An 18,461-nucleotide genomic window follows, 5' to 3' on the forward strand; every position below is an offset into this window, starting at 1 on the left:
AGGGCAAGGTTTGCAGATGTCAGACACTTGCATGAGGTTACACAAACCTTAATTTGGAAAATTTAGTTGTGAAAACTACAGATATCCCCTCCCCACCTCTGTTCTTTTTGGAGTGATTATGAGAGTTGACTGTGAGAGCTTAGTGCCACAGGAAGGGAAAAAAAACTGACAGTAAAGAGAGAAATATCCAGAATAGCAGTAGTTTATAGTGATGATCCATAGCATCCAATCTCATAGTCACACAATATGAAAAAGTTCAAAAGTTGGGAGAACATCCTCCAATGGAAAATCAACTGTCAGAAAGCAAACAGACCTCGTTAAGGTTTCAGTGACACTGGTGTGAATGGTGAGTAGCTCCACTGAAATCAGTGGAATTGTACCAATGTAAAACCAGTGGAACTGAGAGGTAAATCCAACTCTCAGAGCCAAAGTGGCAAAGATATTTAGGCTCCTAAAGATGGAGATAGGCACCTATTGAGACTCTTTGAAGCACCTAAGGATATTGTTAGTTTTTATTTCAATGGGAATTTAGTGCCTAAACTGGGGTGCCTTTGGAAAATCCACAAGGCTCCTATCTGCAAGTTTAGAAGCTGAAATACTTTTGAAAATATGGCCCTAAGTGCCTAAGTCTTTTTTGAAAATGGGACCTAGGCTCTTTTGAAAATGTGATGTAGGCATTTAGGCAATTTTGAAAATGTATCCAAAAATCTTTTATTGCTAGAATGACCTTCCAAGCACTCACTTCAATGAGTCATGTGGCATTCCTTTTCTATACATCGAAGTGCTACCAGACCAGGAGGAATGGTTCAATAATCACAGCTGACCCACCCACATAAAGACATTCATCTCCATTCAGCAAACATAGAATTCTCTATATGGATTAAATATGAATTTATTTGAATACATATTGATCTGAGTTGAGTGTATATATATAAACTCAACTCAGATCAATATGTATTCACATAAATAAATAAATTAAATAAATGGGCAATATTCTGAGTTGTGTTGGTGTAAATACAAAATAAATTGGATTTACACTGGAGTAAATGAGATCAGATTAGTGTCCCTAGTCTGTTTATAAACACCACAACCCTTGTTTTCATAGCTAACATTAATTGTGTTTCTTTTTCAGTCTTGTGTCTCTTATAAGAGGCCAAGTAGTGACTACAGATGGGACTCCACTTGTTGGAGTCAATGTGTCATTTGTCAAGTATCCAAAGTACGGCTACACCATCACTCGTCAGGATGGCACGTAAGTGTCGTTATTTCATTCTGCACCTACTTAGTATGTAATATCTGTGCAGATTAACAGATGGTGCTATCTAGTGGGACCATGTGGTATCATGCACAGAATTCCTACTGGGCCAAACAGCTATCAAGTAAACACAAAAGTAATTTTTCACATAGCATTTTGAATACTAACGGAAAGTGAATATGAAAAAGCTGACTTTTGATAATAATGTGTTAGTAGTCAGACTTCCTTTCAGATAAATTGCCCTGTATCTATGAAAACATTTGTGGACTACAGCAATATCCAGCTGAGACCAGAAATATTTCATTTTAAAATGCGAGGCAGGCCAACACACTGCTGGAAAAAAAGTATCATTATAGAACAGTATATTTTGTTAAAAGTTCCCTTCTGCCTCTATCTTTCCTTTTTGAAGATCCACTATCTTTAGAGTTTCTTTAGGGTAGAACATAATCAAAAGATTCTAATTGAATATACTTAGACAATTCCCCGCTGTGTGAAGAACTGCTTTTTTCCCTCTTGTATCATCTGATTTGAAATGCACACCAGTTCAGCTCAAACAAAAATGAAAGTGTCATGGTTTATCTAATTTATTGGACATGGCACTAAAACAAAACATCTATGGAAAATGCACTGTAAATATTTGCAGTTTTATGTGTATCTATAGTCCACAAAAACTTTGAATTGGAATAATTGACATGAATCAACACAGGGGGCATGTGAATTTCCATACAGTCCAGCGTTTTACTACATTATCACACCAGTGTAATGCTATTGAAATGCTATTGAAATCAATAGCATTACTCTGTTGTAACACTGGAGTAACTCAATTGTGAATCAGGCCCTGTTATGTTATTGTTTTACATTATTCCATGTACTGGTAATTCAGTTCATTGCATTGCCAAGAGATAATATAATACATGAAAAAATAACCATTTTCTAGCTCTCTTGCAAAAGAGATCTGTGAGTATTTTATTTATTGAAGACAGATTTCCAAGGGCTAATGGGCATGCACATATACATGTGCAAATCATATTTGGGGTGGGAGGTAAGAGTAAATGTTTAGTGCTTCTTAGAGGCGATGTGTGGGGGGGGCACACGGGGTCACATGCCCCCCGATTCCTGCCAGGGTTTATATGCCCTGTCCTGAGCCCTGCTGCATACCACCAGAAACTTTAAATTGTGTCCCCGCCTCCCCCTCCACTATCAACAATTATGTGTTGTCTGTGGTGCTTCTGAAAGGTGCCAGATTACTGGTCCTGGAGACGAAAATTCTTTGTTGAGCCACAGAACAGAAACAGCCCAAGTTTCCCATCGCTTCTCTACCAGTGCCATACACTACAATGCTGTTCCAGGGGGACAGATCCTGAGAGAAAAGATAATTCAGTATCCAGGCTCAGTAAGCTCTTGCGGTTTCTGCTGAGAATGTTCACGAGGGTGCTGATTAACATCAGATCTGGTGGTGGTGGTTTTCAGAGATGGACCTTTGTTCACTTAAGAAATAAACTTGTAAGAGTGACTTTATGTCTACACTGCACTTTCATCAGTAAAACTTTTGTTGGTCAGGGGTGTGAAAAAACCAACCCTTGATCGACAAAAGTTTTACCGATGAAAAGCACTGATGTGGACAGCGCTTTGTCAGTGGGAGAGCTCTCTCCTGCCGACAAAGAGTGGCTACACTGGATACCATATAGCGGCACTGCTGTAGCGGTGCAGTTGTGCTGCTGTAAAGTGCGCTGTGTAGACATAGCCTAAGTTACTGCTGATCGTGTCTGAATTTCAACCAGCAGCTTAGAAGTTAACAGTTCCATTTCCCATTGTGAATAGCCTGAGCCAGGATGTGTGTGTTAAATCTTATCATTAATTTCCATTTGCTGGGAATGCTATCACTGTGGAACTATTCAATCTGGTCACCTCTTATGTTAAGCCCACATTTTCCTAGGTTTGACTTGATTGCAAATGGTGGAGCTTCCCTAATGCTGCACTTTGAGCGAGCCCCATTCATGAGTCAGGAAAGGACGGTATGGCTGCCATGGAATAGCTTCTACGCCATGGATACGCTCGTGATGAAAACTGAGGAGAACTCCATTCCCAGCTGTGATTTAAGTGGCTTTGTCCGTCCTGATCCAGTCATCATTTCATCGCCACTTTCAACATTCTTCAGTGATGCTCCTGGTCGGAATCCCATAGTACCAGAAACCCAGGTATGATTTGTGGGAGTGAAAAGAATGTAGAAACAATCACTCACTGTGATAGCCATACATCAGAGATGGTACACCCAATTATCAGAGTTTTACCATCCACTCACTGAACTTCAACTGGTACCCTTGTGTTTTGATTCTAACAGATGAGCTAAAAGACAGACTTCTCTAATGAAGCTTGTAGAAGCTGTGTTAGGCTTATCTCACCCAGGCATCTCTCTCGACTACCTTACACTCTCTCCTACTGCCTCTCATTATCACATTGTACATCAAGTCCTGTGTATTTCTAACTATAGCTGAGGTTATTTCAAGAGAATTTTGCAAAAACTTTGTATGTGCAACTAACCACAAACTGCTTTCTCTTATGCTAGTCAGGGGGATAAACGATAAGGGATTATTTAATAATCTACACTGGTATTATTATTATTGCTGGTTTATTCCATCTTGGCATCCCTTTTGCTTTATACCAATTGCCAGTGGAAGTCACAGGTTCGTATAATTGCAGCCTCTTGTGGCCCCTATGTATATAACTAGCAATAAAGCCTGTTGTTTTTATTTACAATTTTAAATTGTAAATAAAAATACAATTTTATTTTACAAAAACAGACTGTTTTCAAAAAGAAAACATAACAGTGACACACAATTATTCATCCAGAAATCATAACCTAAACTGTATCACTGCAGCATGGCAAGGATACAAATTTTCAACCACAGAAAGTTGTTAGTTCTTAAGTAAAGTGCAAACAGATATCTCTTCGAAATAAAGTGTACAGTGGCAAGTTTAATATGTCTATTCTGTGTTTCCATCCAGGTTCTTCATGAAGAAATCGAGTTCCCTGGCTCTAACATAAAGCTCTGTTATCTGAGTTCCCGTACTGCTGGATACAAATCTTTGCTCAAGATCACCATGACCCAATCTCTTGTGCCTCTGAATCTAATTAAAGTTCATCTGATGGTAGCAGTGGAAGGGCATCTGTTTCAAAAATCATTCCAGGCATCCCCTAATTTGGCATATACATTTATCTGGGACAAAACTGATGCATATGGTCAGAAGGTTTATGGGTTGTCAGATGCTGTAGGTATGTCATGACATTCAAACTCTAAAACTTTCAAATAATGATGTAGTGCTTATAATGGCTAATTTAGTAAGAATACTGAAATAAGGACTGTTGCAAGAATTTACCTATAGCTCAAATACAAACTACGCAAATTCTGCCTTCTTTATACAATTTTATCCTTGGATTGTGCCTCATCCACACATTTAGTAGAAGGAATAATTTGGTCTCCATATATCCTGGTTGGTAAAAAGTGATTCTAACCTTTGGAATGGCATGCATATTCTAGTCCACTTGCAATCTAGTGTATATTGTTAGTGCTTGCCTGTATTGTAGTATGCTTACAATTAAAATGGTATTTTCTAACAGGGGTCATTCCAGCACTTTTATAGCCATTTTTAAATTACATAGTTAGAGATCTTTATTCTAGCAAGCAACAAAAGAAATGGCCTTAAAAACCTTTGTAACTTTTATAGTTGTACCTGAAAATGTAAACAATTCATGTAAGGATTTTACAAATGCGCATTAAAGCAATGTGAATCTGGAAAGAAAATTGTAAAGATCTGCTTGTTCTTGCACTTTCACATTATTCTAAAGACTTGCACACGATAGCACCTCTTCTCCCAATAATTCACAGATCCCAGGTTAATGTATGTAGTGTATGGGTGTGTGTATATCCATACATGCCAATACAAGATGTTGCCTTCTATAATACCATTTTAAATGAGCTGTTATATAGCATATGAAAAAATACCATTAAATATAATAAATAAATGTGGTGACTATCAGGCTAATTAAAAGTAGAATCCTGTCCTGTGATTTAATAGCAGAATTTTTATTAGACTTTTTTTAATGATTTTTCCTACTCTCCCCTCATCAAACTGGTCACTTCCCAAAGCCAATTATTCAATGAAAAGGTCATCAGGTCCCTACAGAGTACAAAGGAATCAAGTTTCAAGGTTGAATTAAGTCAAAGATCTGAGTTTAATATTGTGGAATGAAAGAGAGCATAATCACTCCATCTCATTGAAAGTGTTTGGGAACCAGTTGACTTACTGTTTGGGAACCAGTTGTTTTACTATTTGAAAAACTGTCCTGTCATTTTGGTACATTGCTTATGCAATAATCATCACCATTTTTCCCCCAGTTTCTGTGGGATTTGAATATGAGACGTGCCCCAGCCTGATCTTATGGGAGAAGAGGACAGGGCTGCTGCAAGGCTTTGAACTAGATCCCTCAAATCTAGGGGGCTGGTCTTTGGATAAACATCATGTACTTAATGTCAAGAGTGGTGAGTTAACTGATTCCATGTGTTTTCTGAACTACATGCCGTCATAGCAACTTCTGTCCATCTGTAAAAAATCCAGTTCCACTGCTTTTCTCACTACATTTCTGGAAAGTTTTGTAAAGTTTGAACTGTTTTTGTTTCTAAGAATAATTGTGTCATTTTCCAAGAATCGCTTCTTACGCTGCCACAGAGCAGCACATTCTTAAATTCCCCAGCATTTCCTTCTGCTTCACTGATCCTTTTTCTTCCTCCCCTTATTCTGCCAATGTTCTCTGAGACATTTCCTGATTCCTTGTGTTTGCCTTTGGCTCCTGTAATCCTCCTGAAAGATAAACCCAGGGAAAACTGAGAGACATGAACTGGTGAGCTGGGAGACCCCAGTCCCATTATAGTCATAATATCACACACAAATTGGACACAGGAAACATGATTTTTATAGATGTTAAAACACAGGCCAGGGATATGGCAATCAGAGGGACCAAGTGACATCAGAAGAGGCCTCTGAAGTCCCCACTTACCTATTGATGATAACACAGATCTACTGCAAAAAAACACTGCCAAGTTATCTAGCCAACGGTTGTATGATGTCAGGTTGACTAAACAAATCCATTTACCCCACCCCCCGAGGAAAGCCAACCACCGTGGCCTACTGGGTCAATTCTAAAAAACAATAATCTCTGCTTCCGCACTATGTCCTTTTGGAAAATTTTGCAAAACTTAGGTGTTCTTCGGTGTGAATATGTTTACATCCATTCTGCAGCCACAGCAAGCAGTCAGCTACACAAAGATGTTGCTGCAGCACTAGCAACTGAAGAGAGTTCTAGTTCATTGCACAGTAACTCTATTCCAGGCAAACCTGAAAAAACACCTCCTTTGAACCTACCGTGGTGTCAGGGACTTGCAATACTCGGAACCAGAAAATGTCAGGACAGTTAGCTAGTAACACAAAAGCCAACGAGAAATACTTTGATCAATTTCTTGTGGCATACAGGGTCTGAGCTTTGTGTGTTTTTTCCACTGGGTGTGAGGGAGATGCACAGAGACTAAAAGCAGTTTTCAAGCATCAGACACTTTGTGGAAATGTTTGCATCAGCTTTGAAGACATCAGAAAACAGGATAGTAGGTTTCATTGTAACTTTCAGCCCTCTTCTCATTGGGTTCTAGGGGTAAATTATATAGAAATAGTGTTTCCATGTTTTTACCTTCTGGTAGACTCAGGTTCAGCTAGTTGTTTCTTTCATCAAATTTACTTGACTAGACTTTAGCCAGGGTGAAATAATTTCCAGAAGAGCCAAGTACAGGCTTGAGAAGACAGTGGAGTCTGGGGTTAGATAATGGGGCCACTATTTTTTTAATATATTAGAGCAGTTACTGTGGTAAATGCCAGTTTTTACTATGATTGACTATGTCAGTTGAATGAGCTAACTGAAGTACTGACTCTGTCAATTTGTGAAAAACTTATTTTAAGGAGTCTTAGGCCACCAGAGATTCCCAAGAAGCTGGTCAAAAAGAGTTTAGGTGGCATTTGTGGGTCAATAAGAGGCTTTAAATGTCAAAGATTTCAGCACACAAGTTATTTTTATTGCTGTAACTGTACCACTTTGTGTGTATGATCCATGTAATTGTGTAATTTTTCTGCAATTAAATTATTAGTATTCTTTATATTATAACAAGCACCTAAAATGAGCCATGTGCTTCACAGACTTATAGGGAGACATAGCCTTAGCCCTAAGAGCTCACAGTCTGAAAAAGGACAAAAACCTCTGCAGTCATAACATTGTTAATTGTGCATTGCAAAACAAAGCAAAGCTCCATTAACTACTTAATATGCGGTTGCTAACTATTTTTTCTCTCCAGTTATTCCTGTTGGTCTATTCCTGTCATCACTTCTTCTGTTTCTCTCTCTCTCTGTCTTAGACTTTAAGTGCCTTGAGCTAATAGCTATGCAGGCAGATCTAAAACGGTTACTGTTCTTCAAATTTTTTACCAACAGGACTAAGGGAGTTGGAGACTTTAGCATATCTTTTTTTGTGACCCTCACAAACTTTTTTCGGGAACCTTCTTTCTGTTGCTTGCATGAGCAAGTTGCAGAATAGTTAATTGCACAAGAACCCTAGGTGTAGTGTTCAAAATCAGTGAGGTCGGTTTATTTAACACATACTTCCATGGATGCTATGTGGCAGGTTGAGCTTTGTGGCATTGTACCAGCATATGCATTCCACCCTTGCATACGGTGTGATGGTTGTTACAGCTGTCCGTGGTGATAGCTGCACTCATGGCCGTGCTACAAACCTCTTCACTTAAGGATATAATAATTGGATTTTCAAATGAACATGTGGCTGATAGTTTCCTACGGTATTTTCCATACTATTTGACCACATTGTTAGCGGCAGCTTTTCCGTGCTGTTTGGAGCTGCGGTACCCTGGCAGCCGTAGAAGAGGCAGGACTCACATTATCCCTCAGGGTGGTTGGCAGTCCCAATTCAGACATTCCTCCCACCCCCAGAAATGGGGTTGCTCCTCTGCCTTCCACACTTTCCCTCTAGCCCTTGAAAGCCTCTTCAGGCATTTTGCTCTTGTCTCTGACTTTTTTTCCTTTTCCCCCTTCTCCTTCTTCCCTTCATCTCTTTTGCTGTCCTTGCCTGAGTGTGAAGGACAGCGAGAGGGAGCAGGAGAGGGAGAAGCGAAGAAGGAAGAAGACAGGAGAGCTGACACAAGAGAGTCCATATAATAATAGAAATAAACTGAAGGCAGAGGAAACTCAGGGGCTTATCAGGTTCTTTGCCTCTTTGCTTTTGCTCTCAGTTCTTTGCCTCTTTGTTTTGCTTTCTAGTTGATGACATTATAACAGGGGCCTTCCTTTAACCCACCTCCGTACGATGGGAGAAGAAAGAGATGTATGACAATGGTTTGACTCATAATGACTGTAGTGTCTTCTAATACGACCCAATATTACACCTTTAACTTTACTGCTAGTGGAGTAACTCTTGTGCTCAGGCTGTCCTGAAAACAGCAACTATCCCTTTCCTCACTATAGTGTTGAGACCATGCAACTGAAGGCACTTTACCTTACATCCCTGAACCAGTGTCACATCAATTGTTAAAAGCAGGCCCTCTAAAGGCCAACTTTCCAAACTGTCATAGTAACCACTTCCATTTCCCTTCACTGTTAGGTATATTGCATAAAGGCAGTGGAGAGAATCGGTTTCTAACTCAGCAGCCAGCCGTGATTACCAGTATTATGGGGAACGGGCGCCGAAGGAGCATCTCCTGCCCAAGTTGCAATGGTCTTGCAGAAGGAAACAAGCTTTTGGCCCCTGTGGCACTTGCAGTGGGAATTGATGGAAGCCTCTTTGTTGGGGATTTTAACTACATTCGGCGCATCTTCCCATCTAGGAATGTCACCAGTATTTTGGAATTAAGGTAAGGCGTCAAACATAGCCCTTTGAGATAAGTAACCTGTGCTGAAATCAGACTTTCCCATTCCTTTTTATAATTTTCTAAAACATTGTCACTTGCCACCTGATAAGTTTCCAATGCAAAAATGGGGCACAGAAAAGCATAGCTCAGTATCTATGGATCATAGAGCAATGAGTGTTAATAGAGAAAAAAACTGATGATCAAAGAAAAAATCAACTTGTTTTCTCTTTTTGTTAATCACTTAATACAATCTCCCTTTACTATTAGACAAAGCCTACCTAGTTTTCAAGACTATGGGATTGACTGCCTGTCATTGGTGAGCCAGAGCAATATGCCAGGGCTTAAAAGCCTTGTGAGTTCAGAAGAGTTTTTGATATCAACATTTTTTCATGGCCATTGTCCCCACTCCTTTCCCCCTTCCCCACATTTTTAAATATCTTTCTTTAGGTTTGGTCAGTGCAGTTAAGATCAGGTTGATATCAGAGAGCCACGTGCATAATCAGGATAGTATAGTTCTTAAAAATTATCTCACTGTGCACAAACAATTGCTGAAGATTTGGTCACATAAATAGAAAAGGCACCAGTGTATAGTGGACCATTTCACCCATTTCTGTTCACTGTCCTTTTTCTTCCCTATGGGAGAGGAAAGGGCCATTCCTGAAAACCCGCGCTCATGTGACTAGTCCTTACTCTTACTGGTCAGTCTCTGGAGACAAATTAATTACTCACGTGAGGAAAAACTATATGATTGGAACCTACGTGAACACTTTCTTGGTACTTCTGCAGCTGTCAAGAGATGCAATGTGATCAAACTACTGCTCTTGTAGACTTTAAAAAGCTGCCAAACACCTCGAGAGAATTCAAATAGCTAACCTATTTATGTGATGCCACCAATAACCAATCGCTTCGCTTTCAGTGCCTGAGAAACATAGCAAAATGATTGGACTAGGAAGAGATGATGGACCTAGTTCTTGTCTCACACCAGTTTTCCATTGATATGATTCTAACTTCAGTGGAGTGAGTCCTGATTTATATTCGCATAAGTGAGGTCAGAATCAAGGCCGCTCTATGCTTAAGCCAATTCCCTGACACCTGTCTTGTGGATCACTGCACATGAATGCCTCTTCACCCCTGGGATCACTTAAAACATCATTCTAGAAAACAGACTTATCATTATTATCATCAGATGTGAAATAACACTGGCCATGCTTCCTATTAGCAGATCAGTACATGTTCCGAGCAGGTAGTTTGTGTGGCTGTGTGACCCACCATAAACATTTATCATTGTAGAACATCATTCCACTCTATGACTCCTCATTTTATATGATTAATTTAATTCAGTTGGGCTCTAATCTGCCTTGAGACACATAGCTCGGCACAAGCTGGGAGGGGTTGCAAGCAGTTCAGAAGACCGAATGAGAATTCAAAAGGACCTTGACAAATTGGAGAAGTAGTCTGAAATCAACAAAATAAAATTCAATAAAGATAAGTGCAAAGTACTTCACTTAGGAAGGAAAAAATCAAATGCACAACTACAAAATAGGGAATAACTGGCTAGGTGGTAGTACTGCTGAAAAGGATTTAGGGGTTATAGAGCAACACAAATTGAATATAAGTCAGCAATGTGATGCAACTGTGAAATAGGCTAATACTGTTCTGAGGTGTATTAACAGGAGTGTTGTATATAAGACACAAGAGGTAACTGTCCTGTTTTACTCGGCACTGGTGAGGCCTCAGCTGGAGTACTGTGTCCAGTTCTGAGCACCACGCTTTAGGAAAGATGTGGAGAAATTGGAGCATGTCCAGAGAAGAGCAACAAAAATGATAATAGGTTTAGAAAACCTGACCTATGAGAAAAGGTTAAAAAAACTGGGCATGTTTAGTCTTGATAAAAGAAGACTGATGGGGGATGTGATAACAGTCTTTAAGGGCTGTCATAAAGAGGGCGGTGATCAAATATTCTTCATGTCCACTGAAGGTAGGACAAGAAGTAATCAGCTTAATCTACAACAAGGCAGATATAGGTTAGATATTAGAGAAAACGTTAACTATAAGGCTAGTTAAGCACTGTAATCAGCTTCCAAAGGATGCTGTGAAATCCCCATCTTCGGAGGTATTTAAGAGTAGGTTGGACGAATAGGGACGGTTTGGGTTTAGTTTGTCCTGCCTCAGCGCAGGAGACTGGATTTGATGACTTCTTGAGGTTCCTTCCAGGCTCCAGCCCTACACTTCAATGATTCAATAATGTTTATAAGTAAAGGCCAACATTTTCAAACTGAGGTGCCTAATATCAAGCATTTATTTCCATGTCACCTCAGCATCTCTGAAAATCAGGTCACTTTTATAGGTGCATAGCAGTGCGCTTCCAAGTTTGAAAATGTTGGCCCAAAATTTACAACAGGACTTGCTTGAACACTGTTCCCTTCTGGCTGTGCAGGTGAACAAGTATCAATCTCAGCCTCTTTAGAATCTGGCAAAAAAGTAAGAAATCACATCAGCAAAGGTCAGGGTGTTTATCCTTTCTTTATGCTTCTATCCAGCTACCCTTGTCTTTTATTAAAGTCTGTTTTCCATAGTATAGTTTTCTTGGCCTCTGTAACAACTACTATCAGTGAACAATGAAGCTATTTCATGTTGGGTACTGTTGAAAATCTACAACAGGCTTGATACAGTCTTTGGACTTACATTCGTCGGTTTAACTCTGTGTTCTCAGAAAGGAATCTGGGTCCAGTCCTGCAAATGTTACTCATAGAAAACATCCTCGCTCAGAAGAGTGGTCCCATGAAAATCTGTAGGACTTACATGAGTAGGGGTTGGAAGAATTGGGCCCTTAGGTATGAACAAGACCAGAATCCCAAACTGGCATATTTACAATTTTATTAAAGCTTCTAATATTTCCATACTTAATACCAAAATATTCCTTCATTTGTGGCAGGTAATGGTCTGGTCTTACATATGCAGTGTAAATCATGATGAGTAACTCCATGGAAGTCAATGGAGTTACACCAGTGTAAAATTGTATACGAGAATAGTATAATGCATGATATTTCACTTTCACTAAGCAGTATAAAATTACCCCAAGACATTAACTGATATCACTGGTTAATAAGAAGTTAAAGCCAGGACTGTTATTGATGGCACAATTTACTGAATGAACTTCGCAAAGTTCCAAGCTTCTGACTGTGCTGTTAAAGCTGCAGCTCAGGAGTTACGCACATCATCGGTATTCCACTCAGCGTGTATTGTATAAACACAACAACACACACTAGGCACAAAAAATGTATTAATTGACATGTGGGAATATAGCAGGCACTTGCCTTTTGGCCTTGTGCCTAGACAGCACACTAGGCATCAATTGATAAAACACAGTTCACGTCGTTCAGTCTCTTATTGCTTTGTTATCAAATAGCAGTAACCAAAGAATTACTTTGATCAGCTTAGAGAATTTCTTGATCAATGGCTGCATTTACGGTCAAACTTGCTTTAAGCAACTACCACAGGGACCAAAGGGCAAAAATGTGTTGCTGTAGAAATTGGTCAAAAGATTAAAAAAAATTCCTTTTGGAAACTACTTTCGGGTAGTTTAAAGTGTTTGCTTTCAACTCTTAGAAGTGATCCTAGTGCCGCTTTTACTGTATATTAACCACACCTCTCCGCTAAGCCCACTGTTCCATGTGGTAAACTGCCACCTTCTTCCCCTCTCTCTCAGCACACAAGATGAACATTTTTCCACATAGTGATTATTTCAATGATCTAGAAAGTTTCTTGCAAAATATGCCTTGAGGGAGGGTATCATAGCAGGGAACTATCTGGTGATTACAATACCCCCTGGTGTGCTTCATCCTGAAACCAACCTAAGGCTAGAGCTGAAGAGAGATTTCCTCTCTTGTGTCCTTTTGTAAAATAAAAACAAAATGCTATGTATGCTTTACCATCTATTCTTCAGCTAACTGTTTGTTCTTTTTTTTCCTTCTGTTCCCTTTCTATAAAGAAATAAAGAGTTTAAACATAGGTAAGACCAAAAGCTCTTTCACATATAATTTGATACAGTTTGTTTGCTTCGCTGTGTTTGCTTTTTGTGTTGTGCTTCTTGTGTAACATAATGTTTTTCATGTACCAAATTTAGTAACATTTTTATGTACTAATTGTATATTATGAATATGATAAACGTTAGCAATTATGAAATACAGTCAAAAAGAAACCAAATAAGTTCTGACAGTAATTAGGAATTTCTAGTGGAATGCAAGTATAATGAACCCAAAGTTAACTTTTACATAAGCATTTCTCCCTGTGGTCTGTAATTGGTCTAAATGGTTGAGGCAAACTACAGCAGTAGCTTTTGTAAATGCTGGACAGAGTTCACAAAGGGACTAATGAACTGGAAATGGGTCAAAAACTCATTTTCAACTCATTAATAATTTTTTCTGGATTCACTCTTTCTTATATTGACTGACTATTAACAATGTGGTGGTCTGGTTATATAATTGATTGGTTAGTTTAACTAGAGCTTAAAATCCATTTCTAAGGGCTTATCTACACTGGCAAGCAAAATCGGCGCTGCTGCGGTCGATGCAGTGGCATCGATTTAGTGGGTCTGTGGGTGAAAACGTGATAAGTCGATGGCAGAGTGCTTTCCCATCAACTTCAGTACTCCACCTCCCCGAGAGGTGGAAGGTAAGTCGGCGGGAGAGCATCTCCCATTGACACAGCGCAGAGTAGACATCACGTTAGGTCAATGTAAGCTACGTCGCTCCAGGGTGATTTTTTCACATCCCTGAGTGACGTAACTTACAGCGACTTAAGCAGCAGTGTAGACCAGGCCATGAACAGAGTTCTAGTTCAAAGGCATTCAAATCTCATTTTTGTACCACATGAGTACTAAACTCACTAGCCAGGTGTCCCCAGAAGTTGTACAGCTTGCATAGCCAACCTCTGTGCCTTCCTCCTCACAGTTCCCAATGGAGGGTAGAGGAGGAGTAGAACAAGGAGAGTGGTCAGCATATGAAGAGCAGTGCAATCCCCAGATGGTGTATGGTCCCTTGGGGACCATAGTCTGATGGTTCCCCATCTCTCCTGAGCCCAGTATAAGATGGATGCAACAGAGGTTTGGGGCCTAACGGTGTGATTCCCCTCTCGCAATGGAGTAAATCAGGAGGGAGGCTGAGTCAATTAATTATTTGTATGATTATTTGTGCTGGTGGGTGGCCATTAGTTGCAGTTGTAAATCTAACTAATTGTTAGGACGCTTAGAGCTTTGTGTATGGGTGGCTTTTCTTAGTATTTAAATCGAAGAAATAAGTGAAGTGAATGGAGTTACTCTGGTGAAGTGAGCAGAGAATCAGACTCTAAGACCCACTCCTGCCTACATTAACTCCCAGGCAACCTGCTTCCTGACAGACATGAGTCTCATTGACCTCATGGTACTAAGTGTTATGTTCACTAGTAAGTGCTATGAGATGAGGCCTTGTAGTAGAGCATCTCCGAGCAATACCGATTATTTTATTAAAGACCTTTTTAAACAAAGGATACGTTCCCTGCCTTCATGTAAATCTAATAAAGAATTAAAGGGATTTTTTTAATGGCAAAGGGGAGGCCAAAGCTGCTTAGCCAGTCAAGTGCTAGTTTGGGAACTCTTTATTTCTCCAGTATATGGTATGTCTGTCTTTGAGGAAATACGCCATTAGCTCTTTGTGGGAGTAATGAAGGTGCATCATTTTAGATCAGTTTCCATCTGCCAAAGTTGATTTTCCCCATTATCAAACTTGGAGAAAAAAGCCCCTCAGATCTTGTGAGCTCACTGCTGAGTTTGGTGGATAGGCTCACACCCTCTCTGCCCTTGTTCGGCTCACGATGGAGAGCAAACACATATATAACAGGTCTGCATCTGTGCCAATGAGTTGCTGAAACAAACGATAATGAATGCTCTGAATGAGATCACTGCATCATGATCACAGCCTGGATGGAATTCTGATAGCTGGGAGGGGCGGTGAGCTCAGTGTATATATTGATGACTGCACAAGGAAGATAGAGAGGAAGAGGACCAGAAGGCACCCTCTGTGTACCAGAGTCTGCCACTCTACCTTGCAGTGCTTGGTACCTTACTTTCCCCTCAATTTCAGTAGAACCTACTTGCAGAATGAGATACTACTCAAAGTGAGTATGGTGACAGAACCTGCTCTTCAGTGTTAAAGGAGAGCATGTCTAACAGCATGAAAGAGGGGAAAGCCTCAAAACAACATTTAAAACTTTTTTTTAACTAACAAACCTGGGTGTTTATCTACTGGAAAGCTAAGAGGTCCTGTTAGCTAAAGTCAACATCTTAAGGGCTTTTCCTCAAACCCAGCACTTATCCAAGGCAAAGGTAGAAAATTCAGTTAAATATTTTTTGGTGAGGAAAGGGGAAGGGAGAGAAGGTGATGAGATGACCTAGTGGGAAGGTATTATGCTGTAGAAGACAAGACAAAGGACTGAGAGATTGAGTTCTAATCCCAAGTGTTCCACTGATCTTACTGCACAAGTCACCTAATTGCTCTGTGCCTCAGTTTCCTCCTCTTTGAAATGGATTTAACAGTACTTACCCATCTTTGTAAAGGGCTTTGAGATCCTTGCATGGGATAAAACTGCCAAGTATTTTCTATTTATTTATTGTACTTCCATCTCTTCGTTTTTATGGTCCTGTGAGTCTTCTGCAGATGGTATTACCTCTTCCCATTTAATTTCAGCCAAATCAATCTCCTTTCCAGAATCTACCATTTTTGAGCAAAGAGCAGAATGTGCTATTGACTCAGAATCATGCCATATTACAGGCACTGTCAGTCTGTTGCAGAGAAGCAGGATTACAATAGAGAGTGCTTTCTCTGTCCCTCCTCACTCCTCCTCACCCAAAATCTGGCTGTCCTCACATATGCACAGTTGTCTGTGTGCTGCTGATAATCCATCTGTAGCAGGTGCCAGTGGCTATACTTCCAGTGAGAGTCTAATGAAGAAATGGCTTATTTTCTCCATCATAACTTGCCTCGACATATCCTCACTCTTGGAGTTGTGTACTTTTGCCATATGAATCCAGGAGTGTGGATCTTTGGAGGCAAATGACTCTACTTACTGGTAAGTAACCTGCCTTTTCTCTTGCTGTCTTCATTTGTCCTCCACACTTTTAAAATCTCCATTGACCTTAAATAAGATCACCGTAGCTCATGAGACTGGTAAACATAATAGAGATCTTGTTTAAAAACACATTAAAGTGAATCCATCTTGTTGCTCTGCTCCAGCTCTAGTTATATGTGTTAATGGCTGAGACTGAAATTTCACAATTTGCAGATGGTTTATTAAAATAGTTCCAGAATTTGATAAGCTGTCAAAAATTATAGTTTCATTAGAGATGCAGCAATACATCTGAGCATCCACTTTTAGAACAAATCACGACTAGTCACTGCAGGTGAGTAGCCCAGGTGAAAGCCAAATACTTGGGCTCTCTCTGATTTTAGTTACATGGCCAACTTCATATACTATTTTAAGAACAAATGAGAACAAACTTTGTTTAAGGATAAATTTGTTATGCATCTACTTTCTACTTATGTAAGACCTCATGAATTTGGTGTCAGAGTATTCATGACTCAGAGGCTGGTGCTTTGATCTCATTCCTGAGATTTCTGCTTTCAAGGGAAGTACAAGAATGACAACAGTTAGAGATGAACCAAAGAGATTTGGCCTTGAGCAGGTACCTCCAACTACTCCCTGCTTCCAAATCAGAGTGTAGCAGCATCTTTCCCCATCTCAACTTATTATATGAGTGCTGAATGAAGAATCTAATGCTCTTTACTCGTTTACTTCAATACATTAAACACTTGCTTTATAAAAACTGTCCCTGGCAAAGGAATAATAAAGAGACGTGATAGTACACACTGGAAAAAAGTCTTTCCTCAGCACATTGGTTCAACACAGTGCAGAATTCAGCCCAGTTGGTGGTGGATTTAGAGCTTCACTCTATGAGCAAGGCACTTCCATTATCTCACTTTTTCAGTACTAATCCTTCTGAGCATGAAACCATTGATACTTGACGTGTAGGAACACTAAATGCCAGATTTATCCATCTAACTCAGGGGCTAGTCATCTTTCTGGCAACATACAGGGATAACAGTGGGAGGAGGAAAGGGCCTTTTGCAGTGTATATTTTTGAGCACAGAAGTCAGCTACTCTACTTTTTACTTGCTTGTTGGGTTCTATTGTGTATTGTTTGGTGGAATGTGAAGAAAGTGATTTTAAAAAGGGGGGACAAGCTCCACACTCTTCAGACAATGCTGACCAGTCTGTAATCAGAACGCAGACACATAATCCATTTTTCATTCCTTTTTTTCCTTCTCTTTGGTTCACGTTGCATAGAAGCCATGCCATTTGTAGAGCTTGTAGCTAATGTATTTTTAAAAGCAATGTGCCCAAATGAAGCAGTAATATATCAGCACTGTGGGAAATAAAGGGTTTCAATAGAAAAGTATAACAATGTCCTTAAATGGAAGTAACTCAGACCCCTCAGAATATTAAGATGTCAAACTGTTCTTTCCAGTTCTTTAAATGGCAGATAACTGTCTAAGGCCAAAAGGTCTAGGATGATTTTAGATTGCTTAGCCATCTCTGTTTTCTGTTTTTTCCCTCCTAAAGCAACAATCCAGCTCACAAATACTACCTGGCTGTGGATCCCGTTTCGGGTTCACTGTACGTATCAGACACCAACAGCCGACGAATTTACCGAGTCAAATCCCTCACTGGTGCAAAAGACCTGGCCGGTAACTCTGAAGTGGTGGCAGGGACTGGAGAGCAGTGTCTGCCGTTTGATGAAGCCAGATGTGGAGATGGAGGGAAGGCAGTGGACGCAACCCTAATGAGCCCTAGAGGTAAAGGAAGTAAAAGAGACTGGAGAAAGCAATTGTCTGAGGCTAGGCTGGATCTGGATATAATTATCTAGTAATTAAATCACTACTTGCTTGGTAATTTTTATTCTGTGCTTTAATCACAGTGGATTGGCAAGCGATTATGCTTTAGTTAAAACAAACTTTATTACCCCCTCACTGTTTGCTGCAAAAGGAGATTTCACAGCATTGGGCTTCCTCCTAAAAGGAAACTTGCAAACAGGAGAAAACACCATTGTTTGAAACACAGTCCTTTTTGGGAGGAGGAGGGATGCCTTCTGTAGTATTTTTCTTAATTTTAGTTCTGGTGTTCATTAGCGTATTCCTACAAATGGGAAAAAATGG

At 39.9% G+C, this 18,461-nt stretch overlaps 1 protein-coding gene across 13 annotated transcripts in view; it reads left to right on the plus strand.

Moving 5' to 3' along the window:
* Nucleotides 1–18,461, plus strand: part of TENM2 (teneurin transmembrane protein 2) — a 1,431,609-nt gene that overhangs the window by 1,384,166 nt on the left and 28,982 nt on the right. For all 13 annotated transcript variants that reach the window (XM_074960653.1, XM_074960654.1, XM_074960659.1 and 10 more), the window contains 7 exons: nucleotides 1,133–1,252; nucleotides 3,192–3,453; nucleotides 4,262–4,529; nucleotides 5,653–5,796; nucleotides 8,967–9,216; nucleotides 13,205–13,225; nucleotides 17,869–18,101. In XM_074960653.1, coding sequence (XP_074816754.1) covers nucleotides 1,133–1,252; nucleotides 3,192–3,453; nucleotides 4,262–4,529; nucleotides 5,653–5,796; nucleotides 8,967–9,216; nucleotides 13,205–13,225; nucleotides 17,869–18,101 — 1,298 coding nt within the window. The remainder of the gene's footprint in view (nucleotides 1–1,132; nucleotides 1,253–3,191; nucleotides 3,454–4,261; nucleotides 4,530–5,652; nucleotides 5,797–8,966; nucleotides 9,217–13,204; nucleotides 13,226–17,868; nucleotides 18,102–18,461) is intronic.

Source organism: Natator depressus, chromosome 8, assembly GCF_965152275.1.
Source record: "Natator depressus isolate rNatDep1 chromosome 8, rNatDep2.hap1, whole genome shotgun sequence".
Taxonomy (NCBI): Eukaryota; Metazoa; Chordata; order Testudines; family Cheloniidae; genus Natator; species Natator depressus.